The sequence below is a fragment of the Schistocerca serialis genome, chromosome 7 (genome assembly GCF_023864345.2).
Source record: "Schistocerca serialis cubense isolate TAMUIC-IGC-003099 chromosome 7, iqSchSeri2.2, whole genome shotgun sequence".
NCBI classification, from domain to species: Eukaryota; Metazoa; Arthropoda; class Insecta; order Orthoptera; family Acrididae; genus Schistocerca; species Schistocerca serialis.
The window spans coordinates 80,464,549-80,481,901 of NC_064644.1; the positions used below are offsets into that span (position 1 = coordinate 80,464,549).

A 17,353-nucleotide genomic window follows, 5' to 3' on the forward strand; every position below is an offset into this window, starting at 1 on the left:
TTCAAAGGCGGCGGCGGCGGCTGCTGCCAGCCGGGGGGAAAAGACCCGCCACAAAAAACTCTGCTGTCACTGGAGGTGTCGCCAGGCCTCCAGGCTTCCTGGAACGTCCGCACGGGGACACGCGGCGGCTGGAGCGACTGGAGCTCTCTCCGGAGATTAAAAGCGACAGCCCGCCCTCCCGACAATGGGAGTGCCGAGTCAGCGCGAGCCGTGATGCCTCCGCTGCGGGCCTGCCTTCTAGGCGCCGGCTTTTAGGGAGTGTTTACACTCACGCAGGTACCGGCAGGTGTTACACAAGCGTGCCTCAAAGGGGCCACAAATGCAGTCACCACCTTTATGGCAGTCACCGGTTTATCCCTTCATCCGCAGTCCTTCACAGAAAGATATTTCCACCATATCGTTTGGTTAAAATAAGTACTTATTTATTACAAAATCTGGCGAATTCCAGACTGCTTAGAACCTAAGACTGTGGTACGATCATTCTCTTCTTATTTTTCCAGAGCTTCTTTTCGCTCTCTATTCGTTTTACATCACTCTCCTAAATTGTAATTTTTGTTGCTGGAAAGGAAATTTTGCGCTATTGATCAGTAGCCCGATATTTTCTCTGCCCTGCATAGTGTATTTTATAAGTTTGCTCAATCCCCTTCTTATCTCCTTCAGCCATCTGTGGAGTCATCTTTTTATTTTGAACTGAAACTATATGACCGTAAAACTTTAATCACCTCTTCCTTAATTTGACTGTGATTGTTTCTATGTTTATATATAACTCTTCATTTCTCCTCTTCGTCCAGTTGCTATCTTTGTTCTTTTGTAGTCCTAAAATTTCTCTGAGTTTTTTTCTTTCATTCTTTTCCACACCTTTCTGTTCACCTCTTTCCTTCAGTGTTATGCTTTGAGATCCATAGAGCGCTTCCGGTTAAATTATCATTGCATATGGTTTAATGTTTTCCTGGAACAATACTTATCATTTATTTCGTCGGTTTTGGGTGAGTTTGTATAATAATTCAAATTTCTTCGACCTTTACTTTTGGTGTTATCTCATCCATTTCATTGTATCCATTCTCGCAAATACTTAAACTTGTCAACTCTTTTGATGTTTCCGTGTTGGCTTGTATATATTTTCCACTGCTGAGCTGAATGTATTCCGTATAATCCGGCTTTAACTGGAATTCCGTGAAGTGTTTCTGTCATTATCTTTCCATCTGCTTTGTTATTTGGAATAAGGTTTGGTGGTTGACAAATGCAGTGTTCCAAATTTCAAACATCGCTTTTGATTGGCAATGATGCTGAAAATTAGGTGGATTGGTGACTGTAGAATGTGGATGTTCTCTGGAGAACCGCCAAACGAGGAACATAACTGAAAACTTTGCCACGAGTTAGTGACAGGGAGATAGTAGGTTTGTTAAGAGCTCAGGGAATAACTTCCATGGTACTAGATGAGGCTGTAGAGGGTGAAAACCGTAGGAGAAGGCATAGATTGGAACATACGCAACAAATCATTGAGGAAGTATGGCGCAACTGTTACTGTGAGGTGAAGAGGTTGGCACAAGAAAGGAATTCATAGCGAGACACACCAAACCAGTCCGACGATTCAAAAAAAGAAAAGAAAGTACTTTTGCCATCTGCAAGAAGTAAAATATTTACGTCTTCTGAAACTACAAATGGAGTAACATTTGTGTACAACAGAAATAACATAGGACCTAAAATCGTGCCTTGTGGTACAGCATTTCTGATTGCTGCAAATTCTGCGTATTTATCGTTGGGTGATTGATGGGGAACTGATATACATTACGAGATGAACTTTTGCATTAGGACATCACTGTCCACACAATTAAAAGCCTTTGGTAAATCACAAAATATTCTTAATGGTAGAAATTTCCGAATGTGTCGCATATAAACGTGCTACTTTGGTACTAGGTCCAAGCCGGGGCCATGCCTTGATAGAGAAGTGGGCCCATAGCTGGTGGCGGTTATTTTTTACCGAAGGCCGGGAGAGAGGAGGGACGCTACCTGCCGCCGATGGGTGCCCACAGCCCCCGGCCTATCGTAATTACCATCTGAGCGCCACGACGTGACGGGGCTGCAGTGACGCCACACTACACGGCGCACTGTGGGCTGCACTGACCTTGCACGTGCTGGAGGGGGGCCAGCCCACCCATCCGAAGCCACTGAGCCGCCTCCAGTGGACCCCCACCGCCGTTTGCTCCTCACTGACCCTGCTTCTGGTACATTCCCACTGATCACACTCGTTTAGTCTCTCGCCGAGGACAGTAGATGGTACCAGCTGGCAAGGTCCCCACCCACGGTAATAGGGAATAGTAACATAAGACAACAGAAGGAAAGCCAAAGTATGAAATTTCGCGTATAAAAATCATTCACGCAAGCTATCGTACAGACTTACTATCGTTTGACAATCTTGCTGTCTCTCGTACGGAGAACATAAACATAAGCATCCCTATGGTTGAAAACCAGGTGAAAGAATCGAAAACAAGTAAATCGCCATGTCTAGAAGGAGTCCAAATTGTTGAGACCAGACGAAACTACAATTTTCCGGCCATAACTGTGGGTTCTTTGGGTGCTCTAGGAGATGGCTCATCTTAACTCCAACGTATTAGTTCACTTTATTAAATGAATGAACAAAAAGATTTTCTTAACTTGATACAACGCTTTGCCAACGGATTGCTTAATAATTTACAAGTATTACACACCATTAAAGCACCACTGGATGCACTAATTAGCAAACCGTTCTCTTAAAGTACAGCGTGAAACATTTACAAAAGTGCATTTCCATCTGAGATTCGACTAACGCTGGTCCTACTCTATGATGTCGATCGCTTCAGCTGAGGTCGCGAACTGGGACAGATAGCTCCCATGCTCCGCTCTGAATTAACCTCCGTGCGGGAGCTCTCCTGTACTGAGACAGAGGGCACGTCTTCTTCTGTCTCTCCTATCACCGTTGCGAACTACAGCGAGACAACACTAATGTCTGCGGTATCGATGGGTGTTGCCAACTGTGGTATGGCACAGCGATTTTCTGACGATACCCCACGTCATTTTTTTTCTTTTACAGAGAGAACTTTTCGACATTGGCCCCACACTTAGCCCAGTGGGAAGTTCCAAGAGACAGGAAAGAGACAAGAAAAGAACGGACGGCGAAATGGCAGATCAATTTCTGTAACGTTGGTTTGCTGCAGAATTTTTGAGCACATTCTAAGTTCAAATATAATAAATTATCGAGAGAGAGAAAATATTCTGTCCATAAATCAACACTAGCACAGAAAGCGAAATTCAGTTTGCCTGCGAGCCATCAACGATGAGCAACGCGCAGATTCCTTACTCCCAGATTTCCATAATGCGTCTGACAATTTTAATAAATTTACCTTTAAAACTTTTTAATGTAAGGAAATATTTTATTGTAAATTTTTATCACCTTTTGCTCTCCCTAAAAGAGATGAATTTCCAGAAACACTCAAAAAGTACTTTTTTTTATTTCTAACCGAGAACTCAAGTACCAGTTTCCGTAGACATAGCCTTAAAAATCGTTTAGTAGTTCTTTGGTCGTTATTTATTTTCAAGAAAGTTTTCACCCACTATTTTAACCTCTTAGTGGTTGAATTTCCAAAATACTGCAACATGTATTTTTTTATTTTCTGAGATCAGGGCGTGGATCTTATATGTAGGCATCGTTTAAGAAGGGATTGTCCGAAGTTCTACTGCTAAGGGGGTGAAATAGTGGATGAAAGACATTTTGAAAGCATGTCTCTATTAAGAGAATTTTGAAACTAGAACTACGAAAACTGGTATTCGGTTTCTCAGTCAGCCAATAAAAAATATGTGTTGCAGCATTTTTGGAAATTCAACCACTAAGAGGGTAAAACAGTGGGTGAAAACTTTCTAGAAAATAAATAACTACCAAAGAACTGCTAAAGGATTTTTAAGGCTATATCTATGAAAACTGGTATTTGAGTTCTCGGTTAGAAATAAAAAAAGTACTTTTGAGTGTTTCTGGAAATTCAACTCTTTAGGGAGAGTAATAGGTTATAAAAATTTACAAGAAAATATATCGTTACATTAAAAATTTTTGAAGTTAAATTTATTAAAATTGGTATTTCTCTTCTCGGTTAGATATAAAGAAATGTTTGTTACGGGATGAAAGTTACTGTGGATCTATCTGCACAAGAACGCAAAAGGCATTATTATCAAAAACTTTGAACTCCAGCTAGTAGAATCGCTTTCTGGTCAGAAGAACATTCGGAAAAGAGCAAGCTTATATAACCTTAATTAGACTGAAAACATTACAGTCTGTTGTAATTTGTGTATAACATAAAAACTCCATTAAATAACAACAACAAAATCTCTGCAGACCATAGATTCTAAACGAGCGAATCAGCGAGCGCTTAAGCTAGTTTATAATGAATAATACAGAGTGTCCTGACTCCCTCCTAGGACGATATCAAGTTTTCCAAATACAGGAAGTAATAATGCTGTCAGTATGTAAAGCTCGTTGCATGGTACACCAGCACTGCTGAATTAGATATTGTAAAGTCACTGGTTTCAAAGTCATGCACAACGTCGGATTTGAGCGATTTCACAAAGAAGGTGGGAAACTACTTCCTAAGCCTCGATCGACCCCTTTTAATATCACTAATTGATACTGTGTGGTGTGTGCACAATTTTCGTTCTACACGTCGCCACATATCGCTCACTGCTACAGACAATTGCCGCGTAGACAACAAACTTCTCAAAAACACCAGAAACAGCGCCCACCAATACCTCAGCGGCTTAGCGGCGCTGACGTGCATTCAAAAATGTGAACGAACTAAAGCGGAAAAGTGACTACACACCCGTAGTTGGCTGTAATGACTGCGGAACGTAAATTATGTTATGCTGTCGGTTGCAAAGTTCGCGGGAGTAAGTGAATCTACCCTTTATCCGTCCCGTCGCTTGAGAAAGGACCACTTCTCTCTTAGTGTGTCTCTATTACTTTATAATCGATAAGCAAGATAAGCGCTGACAAGTGAGTAATGACTGATGTTTAGGCAGGGAAGGACACTGAGTTCCATTAACGGTCGCAGCTTCGGCGAAGAAGTAGGGGGACCGAAGGACGAAGAGCGCTGAGTCACAGAGGGGTTCGACATTAAATGGTTGGCTGCGGCACAGCTTCGCTGCTGCTCCACTGCTCGAGGTCGCAAGCAAGGGGATCGCTTGACCAGGACCAAGGAGGCATGTGGCAACTGGAAAGTGGCAGGAAATCATAGTATGCTATTCCTTAACAAAAAAATTAACGTTTTTCTTATTCAGCTCATACTTCAATGTGTGTGAACGGTAACATGGTACATGCAGCGTCTTTCAACTTGATACCATTTCAACAGTTCGTAACGAACTGAAATTCCTCTGACTTGCGATTAATTTAATGTAACATTAAATTACGCCGATGAGTCTAAACGCTAAGACCACGTCTGGAATAGCTGCTTCATTCCAACGCAGTACAGCAGCAATGCTGGATCTAAAACGCTAATTCCATACTCTGGCCTTGACTGAATTCACTCAGTCGAAACTTTCCTCCGTTCCGTAGAGCGTTAAACTTTCCATAGTCGAAATAATGGCTATTGCACCCTCGCTATGGGTTGGAGCGACGTGCACAATTTATTTGCCCGCAAAAGTTCCTGCAGGAATATTTAACTACTGCTTTGCTACCTGTCGCCACGATACGTGGAGCGTATCGACCTCACTTCGCAGAAAGCAAACTGTCAATGCCTTTGCTTATCACCACACACTTGCGCGGTGTGCCATGAGACAGAGAGAGAGAGAGAGCCTTAATTTTAGATCTCAAAAAGCTTTTATATAATGGGGATCTCCCCATCGTGTCGCTTCTGCATCGCCAAGTATGGCTTCAGCCAATCACCACCTTTGTAGAGGTGAGTACATTTTTATTTTTCTTTCTGAGTCGCAGCCTAACCCTGTTAACGACGTGCAGCCACTTACCCTCGGTCCCGGCCTTATTTACGCTAAAAGGAATAATATATTGTCCTGGCCTTATCCCTTTCTGTGCTGAGACTCGCCGTTCCCTTGCTAAATGGGAGTTTTACGATATCATTAACCACCTGCTCGGTTTGTCTCCGAAATGTGTTTCGCTTTAACTTGTTTGTTTCTTGCCACTCACCATATATTGGTAACGATTGTTTTTTTTAGTTTTCGGGAACATGAGATTAACTGCAATTGCCTTTTATTGAAATAATGTAATTATTATTTTCTGTCGATCTCATACTGTAGGGTACTGTTGTTATGGACAAAGTTCATGTAAGGTCCGTTAAATCCAGACGTCTTACAACAGCAACCACATCAGACAACATTTCAAGCCCTTTTTGGGCGTTTGTGTGATTATGTGTCCTCTCAGATAGACTAAATATGCAGAGAGGTAGCAGACTGTGTGAACACCAGATTTGGAGGGTCGGGCTGAACAGCATATTGTGACGAACTCTAATATAAGCTCCAGGCAAGTGGTCTGCAAACATGGTGTAAGCCAAAGCACGATTATATGTATCCTGCATAACGACCGCTGCTATCCCTATCAATTGTAACGAGCACAAGGATTATCAGCAATGGATTTCCCTCTGTGGGAAGGATTTTGTCGATGTTCAAATGTGTGTGAATTCCTAAGTTATCAAACTGCTGAGGTCATCCGTCCCTAGACTTACACACCACTTAAACTAACTTACGCTAAGAACAACACACACACATTCACGCCCGAGGGAGGACTCAAACCTCCGGAGGGAGGAGCCTCGCAATCCGTGATATGGCACCTCTAACCGCACGGCCACACCATGTGGCGAATTTGTCTATGGTTTTACACTAGGTCATCATTATTATAGGATTTCTCTCAGCAGTCCTCTTTACCGACGGATCAGCTTTTGTCAGAACTTGGACACCTGTTCATAGGATCTTTTTTCGCTCATTCCCGTCAGGAATATGACCCTGCAATTTGTCGGTTTTATTAAGGTTTATCGTTTATTTCTTTGTGTACACCACAAACTTCAATGTACTCAATGAAAAAGTAATAATCAATAAAGAAGAATCTGAAATGATAAATATGTATTATTTCGGGACAAACTGTGTAAAGAAAAGGAAGACCTATTCATGCTTATTACCGAATGGGTCCCGAATTGAAGGTACTGTTGAGAAGGTGATGTCGGTTGTTAGCAATCGAGCACTCACAGTTATCTTCGCTGCACTTGGTCTGGGCTATTTGATAAAATCTTCAGCGGACCCAAGCATTGTTACTGTACGGCAAGATAATATGGCCGGTAGTTAGCGAACAATCTCACGCACTCGGCAGAACTCTTCCTACATCCAGGGCGTCCCTTCCTAAGTCTCCCAAGACACAACGACCTATTTCCTCACTGTTGTTGTTTGCCACCTAACTTCTGAAATGCACTGCACACGACAGGGAGCAGTGGAGAGTGGAGGAGGCGAGATTACTTTTTCCATCATCATCTATTAATTCCTCCACATTTTTTCACTTCCTGAGGTTGTGCAGACGTTTATCGTTTTCTTAGTCTGTGAACCAAGTTGATCGGCATCAAACAATCAGATTCTAGAGGGGTGCAGGAACGCGACTAAAACTGTATCCCTTTGGTGAGTATCAAGAACGTGGGGCATATTAACTGATTTTGACGTTTGTTATTGTAATATTTATGGTGAAAGCAATGAAACGCAGCACATTTGCATCTGTGTGTTACTCTGCAGTTGACACGGAGTGTTTGACAAAGAGGTCACAGAACTAGTTTCAGATTACTTCTCCACTGCTCCAAACTCTAATAGCACAACGGGAAAATTATCACTTACATCTTTCCATAAAAACTCTGATTTCTGTTATTGCATTACATTTGGACCGAGCGAGGTGGTGCAGTGGTTAGCCCACTTGACTCGCACTGGGGAGGACAACGGTTCAAAACCCGTCCGGCCATCCTGATTTAGGATTTCCGTGATTTCCCTAAATCGCTACGGGCAAATGCAGGGATGTTTCCTTTGAAAGGGCAAGGCCGGATTCCTTCCTTATCCTTCCCTAATCCGATGGGACCGATGACCTCGCTGTTTGGTCCCCTCCCCCAAATCAGCCAGACAACTATTACGATGGTCGTTTTTCTCAATGTACAGGGTTCGGAACAAAATACTTTCGCATTTGCAGGAGAAAGTTGGAGATTGAAATTTCGTGAAAAACTATCTCTGAAACGAAAAACACGTTTATTTTAATGGCTACCGCACGAACTTCCAAGGTAACAGGCAAATTTGCATGGCAGTTTCATTGAAAACAAGATTGTATCTCTAATTAGAGGATGATATCGAACTGGATTCCATAGTGGAATGTATACATTCAAGCATACAGAATCACAGTGACTAAATTCTGAGCTCTCTGCAGCCTCATTTCCTTTCATTTAATGTGATACTGTTCTTTCAGGATGATTGTGTGTGCGTGAGAAGGCACAACACTATGCATCTAAGACAGGACGGATAGAGAAGGCAATGAAGAAATGGGTCTTTGTCTTGAGAGTAGGCCGGTGCCTCTGATGTTGATTGTGCGGAAGTGCTGCAGGTGGACTGTATAATCGGAATTCTGATCGGGTGCCGATTATCGACAAGTTCTGTTCTGGTTTGGGTTGCAGTCTGGTTTTGTCTAGTGTCGGTACAAGCTGATTCAGAATTTCTACAGTCGTGAGGAGAAGGATGGGATTTTTCTGGTTACTTGCCGTGGTGACTGTATACGTTATTTCAAAAGTTCGTTCTAAATACCTGCAAAATTATCTAGCGATCAGTCCCCATTCCTACTTGCAATGATATCATTCTGCGTGGTGGGGTGGAATCTCATAATTCGTCCATTTTTCGTTAAACGGATGGTGATTATACACTCATACTCATAAATTAAGGATAATTGCAGAATGTTGTGCCACACAAAGTGACACTACACTAAACTGGCGCTAATAGCATAGGCACATAGGGAACACACACGACACAGATCTGTAAGTCCACGGTACTGGTGATAAGTTGAGAAAACCGTCCCGAAACACGTGTTCTACAAAACGCCACTATTTTCTGCGCTTGTCCCCCGACATCAATATGGGTATGATCACCATGCACACGTAAACAGGCCGCACAACGGGTTGGGATACTCTGGATCAGGTGGTCGTGCAGCTGCTGGAGTATGGCCTCCCATTCTTGCACCAGGGTCTGTCGGAGCTTCTGAAGTGTCGTAGGGGTTTGAAGACGTGCAGCGATACGTCGACCGAGAGCATCCCAGATGGGGTTTAGGTCTGGAGAACAGGCAGGCCACTCCATTCGCCTGATATCTTCTGTTTCAATGTACTCCTCCACGACGGCAGCTAAGTGGGGTCGTGTGTTATCATCCATCAGGAGGAAGGTGGGACTCACTGCACCCCTGAAAAGGCGGACATACAGCTACAAAATGACGTCCCGTTAAACCTGACCTGTTACAGTTCCTCTGTCAAAGACATGCAGAGGTGTACGTGCACCAATCATAATTCCACCCCACACCATCAAACTACGACCTCCATACAGGTCCTTTTCAATGACATTATGGTGTTGCTATTCGATTCCTGGTTCACGCCAGATCAAAACCCGGCGAGAATCAGTGTTCAGACTATACCTGGACTCGTCCGTGAACATAACCCGGGACCACTGTTCCAATGACCACGTACTGTGTTGTTGACACCAGGCTTTACCGTCTCTCCTGTGACCAGGGGTCAGTGGAATGCACCTTGCAGGTCACCGGGTGCATAAACCACGTCTGTTCAGTCGTCAGGTAGACTGTGTATCTGGAGACAACTCTTCAAGTGGCTGCGGTAAGGTCCCGAGCAAGGCTACCTCCAGTACTCCGTGGCCGTCTGCGGGCACTGATGGTGAGATATCGGTCTTCTTGTGGTGTTGTACACTATGAAATTCCCGCACTGTAGCGTCTGGACACGTTTGCTGTCTGCTAGAATCGTTGCCATAATCTTAAGACCACACTTTGTGGCACATGGAGGGCCCATACTACCACCTGCTGTGTTTGAACAGCCTCCAGTCTCCCTAGTATTCTACCCTTCATAACGTCATCAATATGTGTTCTTTGAGCCATTTTAAACACACAGTCACCATTAGTACGTTTGAAAACGTCTACCCACCTACTCTCTGCACCCTACTCTGACGTGTACTAACATGTCTGCGTATGTGGACTGCTGCCAGCGCCACCGTTCGACGACCACAGGTCAAATGCACCTCATGATCATGCCCCGAGGTGATTTAAACCCGCAAACCACGCACCAGAGCGTTGTTCCACCATGTACAGCATTATCCTTAATTTATGAGCATGAGTGTACGACAGAATATCACTTTTTAACCAGTGACACTGGGGTTTCAAAATTATCGTCCTCTCCTGCATTTTTAAAGAATTATTTCCGTGTTAGATGTTGGATATTGAGAGCACGTGTTTCCGTTTACTGTTTGCGAGAATTCTGTTTGTATTTGCTGCTTTGGGTACCCATGTTGTCTCTGTAAACCAAATGCATTATTTTGAGAACAATGTGAGAGGGCGTGCTGTAAAGTGATGCCTTCTAAATTTGTACGTGAAAATTCTGAAAGGTTTTAAAATAAAGCAAATTTCGTTAACACACTATGTCTGTATTCGTCACGTCTACATACTGATTTTTCAACATAGTCAGCCTGGAAGTTAAGGAACGCAGCGACAAAGGGACTCCAGTATCCACTGCTTTCTGGGTCTCATATACGATTAGGGCGAGATGGATCTCACAAGGTAGTGGAACCTACGACAATTTCTACAGATCTCAATACACGCTGAAGCAGAACCACCGACGAACTTCCAGAGGTGGTAGTAGGGACCAAACCAATTAAAAAAGTCCTAGTAAAGATTTTAAGATGGCTGTTTTTTGATTATGTTGTTGGACGTGTTAATATTTGTAAAGGAAAATGATATATTTGAAGAATTTTGTTCAGAGAAAAAGTTGTTAGGCCACACTATCTGTGTCTGTGTTTGCGATGGCAGCGCTGTGGAGTCGTAGAATCTTCGACTGTCATTAGTGGATTGCTGCGGTGTGCACCAGGCGAGGTTTCGTTGAGTGTACAGTGTAATTCATGGACGCACTTTTGGAACTATGTGAGATGCAGGTTTATTGCGAGGAGGAATGATGACTCAGTACAATGGATGAATACTATACGGGTATGAAAAAGGTTTTGAAATGAAGAACAAGGTGTTATTTAATGAAGTAAGAAGTTTATTTTTCTTTTTGTAGACATCTATTGTTGATCCGCTTCAACCTCGTCACAGTCGTGTTTTTAATAATTATTCTATTGATTGATCTTCTGAGTTAGTTTACTGTACCATGGAAGTTATTAGATTAAATGAATTTTCATATTAGAGTCCATAACTGTTTTCTTTGATGAGTTCCTTCCTAAATGAAATTTCAGAACGTATAGGTTGAGTCAAGTGTTTGATTGCATTCTGTGTCAAGATTATAAACCCAGTTTCCCTGGACCAACGGTAGTTAGCTTTTGGCAGAATTTTTTTAGCTGTTGTGGAGTCTTGCTGTTTCCGCTAGTACTTTATTTTGCAGATGAGATTCGTAATACGTGATTGTTTAGCAGGGCTTTATATGTATATGGCCCTGCTAAACACACACACACACACACACACACACATATATATATATATATATGTATATGCAGGGTGAGTCACCTAACATTACCGCTGGATATATTTCGTAAACAACATCAAATACTGACGAATCAATTCCACAGACCGAACGTGAGGAAAGGGGCTAGTGTAATTGGTTAATACTCGTAGAAACCATAAAAAAATGCACGGAAGTATGTTTTTTAACACAAACCTACGATTTTTTAAATGGAGCCAGGTTAGTTTTGTTAGCACATCTGAACATATAAACAAATACGTAATCAGTGTCGTTTGTTGCATTGTAAAATGTTAATTACATCCGAAGATATTGTAACCTAAAGTTGACGCTTGAGTACCACTCCACCGCTGTTCGATCGTGTGTATCGGAGAGCACCGAATTACGTAGGGATCCAAAGGGAACGGCGATGGTCCTTAGGTACCGAAGAGACTGGAACAGCACATTACGTCCACCTGCTAACACCTTTTTATTGGTCTTTTTCACTGACGCACAAGTACATTACCATGAGGGGTGAGGTACACGTACACACGTGGTTTCCGTTTTCAATTACGGAGTGGAATAGAGTGTGTCCCGACATGTCAGGCCAATAAATGTTCAATGTGGTGGCCATCATTTGCTGCACACAATTGCAATCTCTGGCGTAATGAATGTCGTACACGCCGCAGTACATCTGGTGCAATGTCGCCGCAGGCTGCCACAATATGTTGTTTCGTATCCTCTGGGGTTGTAGGCACATCACGGTACACATTCTCCTTTAACGTACCCCACAGAAATAAGTCCAGAGGTGTAAGATCAGGAGAACGGGCTGGCCAATTTATGCGTCCTCCACGTCCTATGAAACGCCCGTCGAACATACTGTCAAAGGTCAGCCTAGTGTTAATTGCGGAATGTGCAGGTGCACCATCATGCTGATACCACATACTTCGACGCGTTTCCAGTGGGACATTTTCGAGCAACGTTGGCAGATCATTCTGTAGAAACGCGATGTGTGTTGCAGCTGTTTGGGCCGCTGCAATGAAGTGAGGACCAATGAGATGGTCGTCAATGATTCCGCACCATACATTTACAGTCCACGGTCGCTGTCGCTCTACCTGTCAGAGCCAGCGAGGATTGTCCACGGACCAGTAATGCATGTTCCGTAGATTCACTGCCCCGTGGTTTGTGTAACCCACTTCATCGGTAAACAGGTAGAACTGCAACGCATTCTCTGTTAATGCCCATTGACAGAATTGCACTCGATGATTTAAGTCATCACCATGTAATTGCTGATGTAGCGACACATGAAACGGGTGAAAGCGGTGACGATGCAGTATGCGCATGACACTACTTTGACTCAGTCCACCGGCTCTCGCAATGTCCCGTGTACTCATGTACCGAGCGAGGTGGCGCAGTGGTTAGCACACTGGACTCGCATTCGGGAGGACGACGGTTCAATCCCGTCTCCAGACATCCTGATTTAGGTTTTCTGTGATTTCCCTAAATCGCTTCAGGCAAATGCCGGAATGGTTGCTTTGAAAGGGCACGGCCGATTTCCTTCCCAATCCTTCCCTAACCCGAGCATGAGCTCCGTCTCTAATGACCTCGTTGTCGACGGGACGTTAAACACTAACCACCACCCCCGTGTACTCATGGCAACAGCAGCTAACTGACCAACTGCACCCGCTTCTCCTGTGACGGGCCTGTTACGGACCCGTTTGCGTGCTACGACCATACCTGTTGCATACAGTTGGCGGTAGATGTTTTGCAATGTGCGGCGCGTTGGATGCTCTCTGTCCGGGTACCGTTCTGCATACACCCTGCAGGCTTCGGCTGCATTTCGTCGACACTCGCCATACATGAGTATCATCTCCGCCTTTTTAGAGTTCGAATACACCATGGTCACAGTTCCTACAACACTACACTATCACAGACGTCTGGTAACACGGTGTACTACAGTTGGTCTGCGTGCGGAGACGAATGCAGAATAACAATAGCAGCAAGCGCTACATGCGGACACTGCGACAGCTAGACCAAACCACAACAGTGCACTACAGCCTCACTCGTAAACACGGTCGTCATCGTAAACATATCCCTGCAGATGCTGCTCGCCGACCGTGGACCGTGTTTGTTACAACACGCAACTGAACGTCGGAGGTTTCAAGCGTCAACTTTAGGTTACAATATCTCCGGATGTAATTAACATTTTACAATGCAACAAACGGCACTGATTACGTATTTGTTTATATGTTCAGATGTGCTAACAAAACTAACGTGGTTCCATTTAAAAAACGTAGGTTTGTGTTAAAAAACATACTTCCGTTAATTTTTGTATGGTTTGTATTAAACAATTACACTAGCCCCTCTCCTCACGTTCGGTCTGTGGAATCGGTTCGTCAGTATTTGATGTGGTTTACGAAATATATCCAGCGGTAACGTTAGGTGACTCACCCTGTATATACACTGGGTGTTACAAAAAGGTACGGCCAAACAATCAGGAAACATTCCTCACACATAAAGAAAGAAAATATGTTACGTGGACATGTGTCCGGAAAGGCTTACTTTCCATGGAATGGAAACACACAGCAATAGAACGTACCAGCGTGACTTCAAACACTTTGTTACAGGAAATGTTCAAAATGTCCTTCGTTAGCGAGGGTACATGCATCCACCCTCCGTCGCATGGAATCCTTGATGCGCTGATGCAGCCCTGGAGAATGGCGTATTGTATGACAGCCGTCCACAATACGAGCACGAAGAGCCTCTACATTTGGTACCGGGGTTGCGTAGACAAGAGATTTCAAAAGCCCCCATAAATGAAAGTCAAGAGGGTTGAGTTCAGGAGAGCGTGGAGGCCATGGAATTGGTCCGCCTCTACCAATCCATCGGTTGTCGAATCTGTTGTTGAGAAGCGTACGAACACTTCGACTGAAATGTGCAGGAGCTCCATCGTGCATGAACCACATGTTGTGTCGTACTTGTAAAGGCACACGTTCTAGCAGCACAGGTAGAGTATCCCGTATGAAATCATGATAACGTGCTCCATTGGGCGTAGGTGGAAGAACATGGGGACCAATCAAGACATCACCAACAATGCCTGCCCAAACGTTCACAGAAAATCTGTGTTGATGGCGTGATTGCACAATTGCGTGCGGATTCTCGTCAGCCCACACATGTTGATTGTGAAAATTTACAATTTGATCACGTTGGAATGAAGCCTCGTCCGTAAAGAGAACATTTGCACTGAAATGAGGATTGACACATTGTTGGGTGAACCATTCGAAAAAGTGTACCCGTGTAGGCCAATCAGCTGCTTATAGTGCCTGCACACGCTGTACATGGTACGGAAACAACTGGTTCTCGCGTAGCACTTTCCATACAGTGACGTGGTCAACGTTATCTTGTACAGCAGCAACTTCTCTGACGCTGACATTAGGGTTATCGTCAACTGCACGAAGAATTGCCTCGTCCATTGCAGGTGTCCTCGTCGTTCTAGGTCTTCCCCAGTCGCGAGTCATAGGCTGGAATGTTCCGTGCTCCCTAAGACGCCGATCAATTGCTTCGAACGTCTTCCTGTCGGGACACCTTCGTTCTGGAAATCTGTCTCGATACAAACGTACCGCGCCAGGGCTATTGCCCCGTGTTAATCCATACATAAATGGGCATCTGCCAACTACGCATTTGTAAATATTGCACTGACTGCAATACCACGTTCGTGCTGAACACTGACCTGTTGATGCTACGTACTGATGTGCTTGATGCTAGTACTGTAGAGCAATGAGTCGCATGTCAACGCAGGCACCGAAGTCAACATTACCTTCCTTCAATTGGGCCAACTGGTGGTGAATCGAGGAAGTACAGTACATACTGACGAAACTAAAATGAGCCCTAACATGGAAATTAAGCGTTTCTGGACAAATGTCCACATAACATCTTTTCTTTATTTATGTGTGAGAAATGATTCCTGAAAGTTTGGCCGTACCTTTTTGTAACACCCTGTATTTATATATATGTGTGTGTGTGTGTAATTAATTTTTCTTTAAACTATATATATATACAAGTTTGTTTGTTTATTTATTTGTTTATGAATGAGATCGGTTTTCAAACACATAGGATTCTTTTCAGTTTCATGTAAGGGATGTGGCTTTGAGCTCAATAGCACTTTTAGATTATCAGTTGACATTCCCAGGTTTGTATTAACGATAAACGCTACTCACAACACGGAGTCTAAAATGCATACTTTATGAGATAAGACCACTTGTTCATTTTCTCTACTGTGATACACATCACATCTACTGAAAGATCTTTGCCTTACATTTTTTGAAAGGTGGTAAAGAAATTTCCAGTAAACATGTGCTCTAAACTGCGTGCCTTAAGAGCTATGAGTGTTTGTTTTTGCTGCTCTGAAATACGTCCCCACTACTGAACAAGCACCCAAATCTTTTAAGGTATGCATTTTAAATCCCCTATATACTAGAATTTTTTTCTTGTTTTTGGTCCATGCCACCACCTCTTAAAGTCTGTCGGTGGAATACCGGTTCACTCTATATTTCGGCCGAATGGGTGTTCAATAAATAGCGTTTTTAAGTGAAATAACCTTCACGAAGCAGAGTCCTGTTCCGGTGATTCGCTGCTTCACAGAATGCGCAGCCTGTCCGGTTCTCTCAATGTGAATAACAACCACACAACTTTACAGGCAAACAAAATAGGGTGGCAGGTTATGTGCATGGCGTGACAATGCGCACTTAGTCCAGGAAGTGTGGCGACTACGGTCTCTGTTTGTGTGCAGGGTTCGAGATGCTGCGTCCCGGGTTGCGACTGCGCCGCCTTCACGCCGAGCCCCGGAAACGGAAGTCGTTTCTGCTGCGCCTGCGGACACGGATGGGTACCTCACGGTGAGTGTTAATGCCGAGCGGCCACACAAGCACGTACCGGCAGCTGTGCGGAGAGGCTGCCAAGGTGGTGACTACGCCTCCGTTGTAACTCACGTACTTTTATCCCATAAACTGGTGTTGGGCAAAGCTGCAGTCTTCAAAGTCGCGTAAGTAAGACTGGAAGAAAGCCATAAGTAGCCAAATCGCTGCATTGTGGATCTCCGGCACTTGTTATAGTCTTCATACGTTCATTTCATACCACTGTGAAGTATATGGCAGAAGGTTTCTGTCTGTTCAATTCACTTACTAAACACGGGAAGAACGACTGCTTAAATATCTCTACGTATTCTGTAATTAGTCTAATGTTGTGCGCGCGATTATTATGGGAGCGATTAGTAGGAGGCAGTAGTATATTTCTAGACTTCTCACTTAATACTGTTTCTCGAATCTTTGTACCCTACTTTCGAGAGATAGTTGACGTCTGTCTTTAAGCATCTTCCATTTCAGGTATTTCAGCATTTTCGTGATGCTGTGCCGTGAGTCAAATGAACCAGTGACCAATCGTGTTGCCATTCTTTGGATACGTTCACTATCCCCTGTTTGTTATGAGTATTACACGCTTGGACAATGTTCTAGGGTGGGACGCACAAGTCTTTTAGAAGCTTTCCATTTTCTTGAGTGCATTTACCGAGTATGCTACAGATTAACCTGTCTTACCTACAACCGTGACTTCGCTATTACTCCAGCTCATATCGCCACAAATTGTTACACACAGTTATTTGTATAAGTTAACATATTCCA

The 17,353-nt window shown here is 43.7% G+C and overlaps 1 protein-coding gene across 2 annotated transcripts in view; it reads left to right on the forward strand.

Annotated features, from left to right (window-relative positions):
- The window catches only part of LOC126412767 (zinc finger protein basonuclin-1-like), a 295,072-nt gene that overhangs the window by 128,256 nt on the left and 149,463 nt on the right, over window positions 1-17,353 (forward strand). The window contains exon 3 of one of the 2 annotated variants that reach the window (XM_050082521.1): window positions 16,468-16,573. The exons of the other annotated variant lie outside the window; for it this stretch is intronic. Within the exon in view, the coding sequence (XP_049938478.1) occupies window positions 16,468-16,573 (106 nt within the window). The remainder of the gene's footprint in view (window positions 1-16,467; window positions 16,574-17,353) is intronic. 2 annotated transcript variants of the gene reach the window in all.